General features: G+C 50.7%; 1 protein-coding gene across 1 annotated transcript; it reads left to right on the top strand.

Moving 5' to 3' along the window:
* Window positions 1–9579: 9579 nt before the first annotated feature.
* Window positions 9580–10519, top strand: LOC306790662 (nanos homolog 1-like). Its single transcript, XM_079287100.1, has one exon. It carries the CDS (start codon window positions 9647–9649, stop codon window positions 10301–10303), a length of 657 nt encoding a protein of 218 aa, XP_079143226.1. The 5' UTR covers window positions 9580–9646; the 3' UTR covers window positions 10304–10519.
* The last annotated feature ends 862 nt before the right edge of the window (window positions 10520–11381 follow it).

Below are 11381 nucleotides of genomic sequence, written 5' to 3'. Positions count from 1 at the left end.
AGTCCGCATCTCTGCCCGGCGGTAGTCTGTCTCCAGGTTTTTATTTGTTTCATTAAAGGTCTGTAGTTAACATGAGCTGAGGAGATTCTAATGTTTTGTTCTACAACATAAAGAACATCAGTAAACAGCCCAGTCAGCATGTTTTCACTGTGACGTGTCTTGAAGAAGCCGGTTGCTAACAGGAGGCTGAACGAGCGATGAAAGCTCAACACTAGTCCGCCTCACAGTAAGAATATAAGAGAATTAGTATCCATTTCCATGACTTACTATCCTATAATAATAATAATTACACTCCTATCGGGACTGATGTGCTGGAAATGTGCACACAGCTAAAACTAATGCAGTCCATCATGAAGTGCTGATTCAGCTGATTCATCTTTCTGGTTCTGCAGGTGTTTCTCTCACTAAAGAGCAATACAAAAATCAAAGTACGATCTCAAAAGCAAGCATGAGGTTGAATCCACAGCTGATGTACAGGACTGCTGCACTACTGCACCTAATAAACTGGCTACTGAGCGTATAACTCTGCATGCACGATGAAGCTGCGTCAGTTAACTCGGCCTCGACAGCTGAATTAAAAGCGCTCTCGTTTCCCTGTGTCGTTGATCGATTCTCTCGTTTCCTTTATTACATTTGAGGTGATTTATTACTGCACTCTGATCTTCTTCAGCTGTGTGCTGTTTGTGAAGAGCCCTTTGTGCCAAAAACACACAGAAAGTTGCCTTGAATCCTTCCGTTCATGCCACACATGGTTCTGTGAGGAAAGCTGCCGCCCGCTAACGTCATGTGACTCCAGATGAAAGTCCTCAAAGGTAGAAGTGAATGTATTTCATTTGCATTATCAACACTGTCTGTGGCTTTCAGAGCTCTGGCACCCTGAAGCAGCAGAGCCGATGCAGTTCATTGTGATGCGTCAGCGTTCATCTGGGAAACATGATTCCCTTTGTGCATGCAGAGACCATGTGCTGTGTTCTGATGATACTTTACTCTCACAGACAACAACTGTCTCACTGACATGAGTTGCCTTCACGCTTCGTGCCGTCGACACTCGCTGGAGACTTTCACAGCAGCAGCCGATGTGTTCTCTTTTCAAAGAATCATTTTTAGGATTTATAGGGTCGTGCAAGTTTTGGACTTCAGCGTCAAATTCAATCCTTTTGTAACCAAATACAGGTCTCTCACTTCAGCATTACACTGACTACCAAAGGAGAGAAACCTGCAGAATAAAGCTTCTGAAGTTCTGATCAACAGCATTGAATCAGAAGTCGGGAGATCAAACTGGGTTTAACTTTCTCTGTAATTCTCCCGATAACACTGAACACAGGATGATTTCCAGAGACTCTACGTCTGTGAAGGACTTGATTCATTCATTAATGAACCCCCCACGCTGTTGGCAAACTGGATCTCAGCTCCAATTCCCAAACACAAGACATGCAAATGACTTTGGTCTCAACTTCGACTGCCTTTAATATTTCACTCGAGGGTCTGACAGCCGTTGTCCCAGCAGGCAGGTCAGTCATCAGGCCTGTCTCACTGACACACACACACACACACACACACACTCCGTTTTAATGCATATTAATGGAGTTAAACGGGCCGCTGTAGAGGAGACAATGGAGCAGAGGAGGGCTGGTTGTGAGCACAAAGCCGGACTCGGGGGAAGCAGAACAGGTGCAGGGAGGACCCGGCAGCTCACTGTCGGTTCATCAGTGCAGGAAGGGACCTGCCGATGTGTTCATGTGCATGATGCTGATTTGGGTTTTTTTCGTTGTTGTGGTTTGTACTGACATCGACATATTGTGACAGCCCCCGGGGTGGACAGGGGGTTTCACGACAACACTGACCAATAAACACAACCAGTCGGCAGATAAACGGTTCAAGTGAGGTTTTTACTGAAGGTAGAGAGGGGAAAGAGGTAGGATAGACACTCAAGAACACAATGTCCGTTTTCCAGAGGGAGGGTCGGGGTCCAATTCCACGGGTCGGTGCACAGCGGGTATTCCTCAGACGGTCCAGGGCGCGGGCAGGAGCAGGGTAGTCGTACAGGCAGGGGTCGTGAGCCGGGCGGGTAGTCAGACGTTCCAGGGTGATCCAGGGGTAAGGCAGTCTTCTCCAAGGGTTTCTCTGTTTAGCTACTTCTTCTGCTTCCTCTTCCACTCCTACTCTCTCCCGGTTTCCTGTTGCCTGGGCCCTTTTGTAGTCCCCTCCTCCTCCTCTGATAGGGTGTGGTCGCTCCCTCGTCTCTCCTCCTCAGGTGTTGCTTGTTGGGCTGATGGTGGTTTGGCGCTCTTTTCCCTTCCCTGACATGGGGGCTCCGCCTCCATGTCAGGCAATATCGTCCCTCTATCACTGCCCCTCTGGGGTTGCCCCTCCGGCTGCCACATACCCCCCCCCTTAAATCCGACCTGGGGGGAGGACTGCTCCAGGAACCTAGGGCGTCCCGTCTTGACAGGGCGTCCGCGTTTCCATGAGCGGCCCCGGATCTGTGGACAACAGAGAAAGCATACGGCTGAAGGGATAAAAACCAGCGGGTGACCCTGGCGTTATTGTCTTTCGCTCGGGACATCCATACCAGGGGGGCGTGGTCCGTGACCAGGGTAAAGTGCCGTCCCAGCAGATAGTACTTCAGTTCCCCCAGAGCCCATTTGATGGCCAAACATTCCTTCTCGACCGTGGCGTATTTTGTTTCTCTAGGTAACAGTTTTCTGCTTACGTACGTGATTGGGTGCTCCTCTCCATCCCTCAGCTGGGACAGGACGGCACCCACCCCGGTCTCGGAGGCATCCGTCTGTACCACCAACGGTTGGGTAAAGTCCGGGGTCACCAGCACTGGTTCGGAACACAGTGCTTCCTTCAGCTTCTCGAAGGCGTCCTCGGTCTCTGCCGTCCAGACGATCCGATCTGGCAGCCGGTTTTTGGTGAGGTCCGTCAGGGGCGCTGCAAGGGCAGAGAACTGGGGAACAAAACGTCGGTAGTAGCTAGCTAGCCCAATAAAGGCTCGTACCTGTTTCTTTGTGCGGGGGCGGGGCCACTCCCGGATCGCGTCGACTTTTCCTACCTGGGGCTTGACGCAGCCGCGGCCGATGGTGTACCCCAGGTAGTCAGCTTCCCGGAGGCCGAGGCGACATTTCTTGGGGTTGGCTGTCAGCCCCGCCCCTCGCAGAGCTTTCAGGACTGCGTCCAGTCTTTGGAGGTGAGCCCCCCATTCCTCCCCGTGTACGACGATGTCGTCCAGATAGGCTGCCGCGTATTCTCGATGGGGACGAAGTACCTGGTCCATCAGTCTCTGGTACGTGGGGGGGGCTCCGTGGAGACCGAACGGCAGCCTCTTATAGTGGTACAGGCCCATGGGAGTAGTGAAGGCCGTTTTTTCCCTGTCTTCGGGGGCCACTGCCACTTGCCAGTAGCCTTTAGTCAAGTCGAGGGTGGTTATGTATCTGGCCCTCCCGATGCGCTCTATCATTTCGTCCACCCTGGGCATCGGGTAGGCATCAAATTTTGAGATGGCGTTGAGCTGTCTAAAATCATTACAGAATCTGACTGAGCCATCTGGTTTCGGAACCAACACTATAGGGCTGCACCACTCGCTAGTCGAGGGTTCGATGATGTCGGCCTCCAGCATACTCTGTACCTCTCTCTCTATCGCCCCCCGGCGGGCTTCGGGGATGCGGTACGGCCTTAGTTTTACCTTCTTCCCGGGCTCGGTGATTATCCGGTGTTGCACCAGTGTGGTGTATCCGGGGTCCGGGGAGAACACGTCTCGGAACCGATCCACCATTTCCCGGACGTCCTGCTTCTGCCGGGGGGTCAACTCTTCTCCCACGGGTACCTCGACGGGCTCCGTTTTTCCTGGGGTTGTAGAGAGAGAGAAACAGAGCATGGCATCCCTACTCACCCATTTCTTGAGAAGGTTAACATGATAGATCTTCGTCGGGTGCCTTCGACCTGGTTGCCTGACTCGGTAGTTTACCGGCCCCAATTTTTCCATAATTTCATACGGTCCCCTCCATCGGGCTAAAAACTTACATTCCGCCGTGGGCACCAGGACCAACACCCGATCCCCTGGGTTAAACACTCGGGGTTGTGTTCCCCGGTTGTACACGCGGGCCTGGGCCGCCTGTGCCTCGGCCATGTGTTCTCGGACTATGGGCCAGAGTGATGCCATCCTCACCCTCATCTCCTCGACGTGGTCCACCATGGTGCGGTAGGGGGAGGGTTGGTGTTCCCAGGCTTCCTTGGCCAGGTCGAGTAGTCCCCGGGGTCGTCGACCGTACAGGAGCTCGAAGGGCGAGAATCCTGTAGACGCCTGGGGCACCTCTCTAATGGAGAACATAAGGAATGGCAGCAGTTGGTCCCAATTCTTACCGTCCTGGTCCATGGTCTTTTTCAGCATTTTTTTCAGTGTCTGGTTGAATCTCTCGACTAGGCCGTCCGTTTGGGGGTGATACACCGACGTCCTCAGTTGGGTCACCTTCAGCATGCCACACAGGTCCTTCATGATCCTAGACATGAACGGGGTCCCTTGGTCGGTGAGAATCTCCTCCGGTATTCCGACCCTGGAAAACAACATCACAAGCTCCCTGGCTATGCCCTTGGTGGCCATGGAGCGTAGGGGGATGGCTTCGGGATACCGGGTGGCGTAATCAACAATAACCAGGATGTACCTGTGTCCCCTGTTGGTCTTGGGTAGGGGCCCCACTAGGTCCATCCCGATCCTGCTGAAGGGGACGGTGATGATCGGCAGGGGCACCAGCGGGTTTCTGTGATGGGGTTGTGGGGCCACTTGTTGACATTCGGGGCAGCTCCGGCAGTAATCTTCGATGGCCTTTTTTATTCCGGGCCAGTGGAACCTGGCCCTCACCCTTTCCAGGGTTTTCTCCACTCCTAGATGGGCACCTAGGAGATGGGAGTGGGCTAACTGTAGGACAGAGGGTATAAAAGGACGTGGCACCAGTAACAACCTGAGGGGGGCCCCGTCCCTCATTACTACCTGGTATAGGAGCCCGTTATATATGGCGAAATGTGTGGGAGGGAGGTCTCTTACCCCGTCCAGTGGTCGTCCGTCTACGGCGGCCACCTGCCGAAGGGCGTTGGCTAGGTTGGGGTCCTCCAACTGGGCCGTCCCAAACCTCCCTGTGAGGGGCCCGGGTAAGATGGGCTCCTCCGGGTCCTGGGGAAACAGCCCGGCCAGCTCCTCTTCGTCGAGGGAGGGGGTATCTGCTTCCTCGGGGATGGGCGGCGCCTCTCCTTCGGGCTCACTGGGGCTGGAGGGTCCGTCGTTCTCGATGGCTGTGGCATAGACGTCATCGGGGTTGGGTTGGGTGGCCTCCACCAACGCCCGGGCCACGGCACTGGCGACTCCTTCCGATAGGGGATCGGTGGAGATCTCCTCCCCCAGCCCACAGATGGCTTTTTTTTTGTATTTTCGGGGAGGGGTCGTACCTGGTTTCACCACCAGGCTGCGCCAAAGCTCCTGGAACACGGGCAGGTCTCGGCCGACGAGCACCTCTACGGGGAGTCCTTCCACGACTCCTGCAGTGCCGATGTATCTACCCCTTGTCGTGTAGATCTCTAGGGCGGTGGTGGGGTATTCGCGGGTCTCCCCATGGATGCACGTGACCGCTCGGGTGCCGGTTAGGAGCGGGTACTGAGCATACGTGGGTCTCACCAATGTAATGGCGCTCCCGGAGTCCACCATCGCTGAGGCGTCGCGGCCGTTGACTTTGACAGGGGTGAGGGGCATGTGGTCCTCGTGAGTGGCCCAGCATCCTGTAATCAAACCGCATGGGCGACTCCCCTCACTGGCCGTGGGCATGGGCGCGTCCTGGCGGTGAGGGCATCCCCAGGCGATGTGCCCGATCTCGCCGCAGTGGTAGCACCTCCTCTCTTCCTGTCCAAACGCCGGCCGACGTCGGGGAAAGCCTGGGGGGAAGGAGGGAGACACATATTTATTTTCCTCCGTTTTAATTTTTTCTTTGCGGGTGGGCCCCTCTAATGTCTGGTTTCTTCCCCCACGCACTAAAGCTTGTGCGGCTTGGTAACCCTCCATTATTTCCACCAGGTCCTCGATGTTTCGGGGGTTTCTCTGGCCTGCCAATTTTTTTGCCTCATACGGGAGTGATCGGATGTATTTGTCCATGACCACGCGATCGGTGGGCGACACCTCGGTTGGCTCTGCGTGTAGCCAGGCCGTCGTGATCCTTTTTATCTCATGCATCTGGGCTCGCGGAGAAAGTGAGGCGTCATATGACCAGTCATGAAATCGTTGGGCCTTTAAGAACAGCGTGACCCCGCATCGCTGTAACGCTTCCGCTTTCAAAACCCGGAAGTCAACTTTTCCAGCGCGCTCTAAGTCCTGATACGTTACCTGCGTTTCATTGATCAAAAAGGGGGCTATTAACTCTGCCCAGTGATCTTCTGGCCATTTCTCGCGGAGTGCCGTTGTCTGGAATATTTGGAAAAAAACTTCAACATCGTCCGCTGCCGGTTGTTTGAGCAGGAAGCGCGCTGGATTGGCTCTCTCCACGGTATGTTGCTCCTGTTGGTTCTGTAACATGCCCTTGATTTCGCTTTGCATGGCCTCCGCGCGTTCTGTTTGCAATTCCATATATTTCTCCATTTGGCTTTGCTGTTGGTATTGTTGTTGCTGCTGGGATTGGAGGATTTGCATTTGTATTTGCATGGCTTGTTCGTGGCGCTTTTGGGTTTCTTGGTTGCTAGCGATTAGCCCCGCTAGCAGCTCTTGAAATGGCACCGGGGTGGCCATGCTTACTGGGTCGGTTGGTCTATCGGTCAGCGTTGCCAGAACCGGGTAGTGCCCACATTCTCCACCAAGTTGTGACAGCCCCCGGGGTGGACAGGGGGTTTCACGACAACACTGACCAATAAACACAACCAGTCGGCAGATAAACGGTTCAAGTGAGGTTTTTACTGAAGGTAGAGAGGGGAAAGAGGTAGGATAGACACTCAAGAACACAATGTCCGTTTTCCAGAGGGAGGGTCGGGGTCCAATTCCACGGGTCGGTGCACAGCGGGTATTCCTCAGACGGTCCAGGGCGCGGGCAGGAGCAGGGTAGTCGTACAGGCAGGGGTCGTGAGCCGGGCGGGTAGTCAGACGTTCCAGGGTGATCCAGGGGTAAGGCAGTCTTCTCCAAGGGTTTCTCTGTTTAGCTACTTCTTCTGCTTCCTCTTCCACTCCTACTCTCTCCCGGTTTCCTGTTGCCTGGGCCCTTTTGTAGTCCCCTCCTCCTCCTCTGATAGGGTGTGGTCGCTCCCTCGTCTCTCCTCCTCAGGTGTTGCTTGTTGGGCTGATGGTGGTTTGGCGCTCTTTTCCCTTCCCTGACATGGGGGCTCCGCCTCCATGTCAGGCAATATCGTCCCTCTATCACTGCCCCTCTGGGGTTGCCCCTCCGGCTGCCACAATATGTACAAGAAACAGCCTCTATAATAATGCTCCTCTGAACACTGTTTGTGAACCTGCTTGAAGACTCTTCACAACATAAATCTCTTTATAATCGAGTGTGTGGATTTATAATCTAGTGTGTGGATTTATAATCGAGTGTGTGGATTTATAATCGAGTGTGTGGATTTATAATCTAGTGTGGATTTATAATCGAGTGTGTGGATTTATAATCTAGTGTGGATTTATAATCTAGTGTGGATTTATAATCGAGTGTGTGGATTTATAATCGAGTGTGGATTTATAATCTAGTGTGTGGATCTATAATCTAGTGTGGATTTATAATCGAGTGTGTGGATTTATAATCTAGTGTGTGGATTTATAATCGAGTGTGTGGATTTATAATCTAGTGTGTGGATTTATAATCTAGTGTGGATTTATAATCTAGTGTGGATTTATAATCGAGTGTGTGGATTTATAATCGAGTGTGGATTTATAATCGAGTGTGTGGATTTATAATTGAGTGTGTGGATTTATAATCTAGTGTGTGGATTTATAATCGAGAGTGTGGATTTATAATCGAGTGTGTGGATTTATAATCGAGTGTGTGGATTTATAATCTAGTGTGGATTTATAATCTAGTGTGTGGATTTATAATGTAGTGTGGATTTATAATCTAGTGTGTGGATTTATAATCTAGTGTGTGGATTTATAATCTCGTGTGGATTTATAATCTCGTGTGGATTTATAATCTCGTGTGGATTTATAATCTCGTGTGGATTTATAATCTAGTGTGGATTTATAATCTAGTGTGTGGATTTATAATCTCGTGTGGATTTATAATCTCGTGTGGATTTATAATCGAGTGTGTGGATTTATAATCTAGTGTGGATTTATAATCGAGTGTGTGGATTTATAATCGAGTGTGGATTTATAATCGAGTGTGTGGATTTATAATCTAGTGTGGATTTATAATCTCGTGTGGATTTATAATCTCGTGTGGATTCATAATCTCGTGTGTGGATTTATAATCTAGTATGTGGATTTATAATCTCGTGTGGATTTATAATCTCGTGTGGATTTATAATCTCGTGTGGATTTATAATCTCGTGTGGATTTATAATCTCGTGTGGATTCATAATCTCGTGTGGATTCATAATCTCGTGTGTGGGCCAGTAGCTGTAGTGGCTGGTGACATCCTAAAACAAAGCTGCATATGCGGCTGCTTGTCAGATCGTCTATAAATTGACCTACAGGTGTGATGTGTGTCTCTTCATTCTCAGATGTGTTTCTTTCAGAATGTTTGTAGTCGTAAATCTTCCAGTGATTCCCAAGCAAACATGAGAATAAATGAAATATGTCTGAGACGCTACGCAGGTGAGGAATTGTTCCTGTTCTGCATGTTTCTTGAATCAACCTGATCGGCAAACATCAGGCGGCATATTCTTGTCTCTTGTCTGTAATCTCGGGGATGCAGGAACAGACTGTTGCAACAATATCTTTCATCTGTATTGTGCAAAGTTATCCAAAGATCTTTGAAAAGGAAACCTCCAATGATTCTACACACACACACAGTTCTCTGCTCCGCTGATGTGGAAACAGTTTGATGATGTTTTCTGCTCTCAAAGCTTGTGAAGTGTGAGATAGCCCTGTGATGTATGAAGGCTGAGCTGAGCTCAGCACACACATGTTAGCACATGTTAAGGGTGAGAGGCTGAGGATGCAGGCTCAGTGTTCAACAAACAGTCGAGGTGTTTTGGCCTCTGCTGCATCGATTTTGACTTTTCTTTTTCCGTTTCTTGAAAGTCATCTAACTCCATGGAAGTGTGATGCAAAATAAGCAGAAGGCCCCTTAAATAAAGCCTTCATCATCGGACTGTACATTGAACAGTTCAATCCCCTGTATGGCTCGTTATGGGTTAACTTGTCTCACCAACAAGAGAAGAAAAGATGTCATCAGTTGATCTCCAACAGGAGAGAGAACTCTTGCAACACAAAGAGCTGCTGTCTCAGTGATAACAGTCACATCCTGAGGATCAGTTCGGTCCCTCCCTCTGCTCTGCTGCGGACCCTCCTGGAGCCAGAGAGAACAAACCAAACCACGCCCCCTGCTTTATTCTGGGGGATTTATCAGCGCCTACATGTTGACTGCTCTGCACACTAGACCCAGCCAGAGGAGAGAGTAGACTCATGCTGACAAACACACCTATTCACCTCTGCGGACGTTAGACTCTGCAGCTCGACAGGATGGATTTCTTAGACAGCGGCTGCCTGGACGCGCGGTCCCCGTATGACAACACCTTTAATTTCTGGAACGACTACCTCGGCCTGTCGACACTCGTGGCCAAAAACAAGATCAACAGCCCGTCCTGCAGCCCCAACTCCATAACAGAGTCCCTGAAAGCGACGCTTGGCTTGGAGGACGACTCCCCGGTTTGCTCCTGCGTAATTGGGCACGGCAGGGACAGCGACGGACACCTGGACTGCTGCTCCATCTACGACCTCAAGGAGCGCATCTCGCTGCTCAGGCCGTACGAGCACCTCGCGGGTGACTCGCCGCTGGGAGACAGAGACTCGCCCCCCTACAGGGGGAGCTTCGCCGGCCTCGACCTGCTCTCCATGGACCGGAGGCGCAAACAGACTCAGAGGGGCAAGCCGGAGCCGAAGGTGTGCGTCTTCTGTCGGAATAACGGCGCACCGGAGGAAGTTTACGGGACCCACATCCTGAAGACGGCGGACGGCAGAGTCCTGTGCCCGATCCTCCGGGCGTACACCTGCCCGCTCTGCAGTGCCAACGGCGACAACGCGCACACCATCAAGTACTGCCCGCTCTCCAGAGAGCAGCCGAGCCAGAGAGTGGCGAAGGGAGGCAGACCGACTGGCAAACGGCTGAAAATCTTCTGAACCAGGAGATGAATGAAGTTTGAGTTGCACTGTAAATGACTCGTGTGTATGGCAGTGACCCCCCCCCCCCCCCCCCCCACCCCCATTTCATGCACAAGACAAGTCTGGAGTGAAAGAATAAGAAAATAAGATTTTTATTAGTATTGTTTCGCGTGTCACTGCTTCATGTGTAATGGGTTTATTTTGGTCTGTCGTGAAACTCTGTGGGCACATAGTTGCTGCCCCCCCCCCCCCCCCCAGCACTCTTAAGGACTTGGTGATAACAAAATGAACCAAAGTGCTGTACAGTCGACCTGTGAGTGACCACCTTCATGCTGTAGTCAGAAGCACAGTGCCAGTGCAGACAGTCCTGTGCATGTCAGCGGCTGCTCTGGCTTTATTGGTTTATTATTATTATTATTATTATTATGCCAACATGAATGAATATGCAGCACTCCTGATATGAGGTGAATGTTTAGTCCCATTCGAGTCCATTGGCCCGTGGATGAAGGAGTCTGACACATGCGTTCCTGCAGATTAATGTTTTCTACCAAAGGAAGAGACTTTTGTATTGAGACGTAGCCTGAAGGGTCATTTCTGTGTTGTTTCCATGTTCATGTCTTATATTCATGATGTGGCTTCATGCGGACAGGACTTTGCAGATTTCAACTGAATGTAAAAGGAAGATGTGAGACACAGCACATGCTCTTCAAGTAGCTCCAAGCTCTATTATTTCACTTTACTGTCAACAGATGCTGAACAGATTCGTTTTCTTTTAAGTGGAAATGTATTCCTGCAGCTCTTGTAAATGTATTAAAGGGTGAAACATTTCAGCAATGCAGAGCCTGACATTCCAAAGTCTTTATCTGTCGATAGAAATGTTTTATGTACTTGTTTTTACTTTGTGTATCATCGGGAAATATATTCTCTGTAGATGACTCTGAATAAACATGTCATTTGCATTTTTCTTTGACTACAACTGATTTGAATACACTTCATCATGAAGGTGCAGCAGAGCATGTGACTCAATGTTTATTTTGATTAGATTCTTTTGTCACAACTGTATTTCTGAAATAGTCACACTGCGCCATCTAGTGTC

Source organism: Melanostigma gelatinosum (genome assembly GCF_949748355.1).
Source record: "Melanostigma gelatinosum genome assembly, chromosome: 16".
Taxonomy (NCBI): domain Eukaryota; kingdom Metazoa; phylum Chordata; class Actinopteri; order Perciformes; family Zoarcidae; genus Melanostigma; species Melanostigma gelatinosum.
The sequence above is the reverse complement of the archived record's forward strand: the minus strand, read 5'-3'. Positions and strand labels throughout refer to the sequence as shown.

What these genes read in the sequence shown, in the direction of transcription:
- LOC306790662 (XM_079287100.1), top strand. Translation starts at nt 9,647, where the DNA reads ATGGATTTCTTAGACAGCGGCTGCCTGGACGCGCGGTCCCCGTATGAC.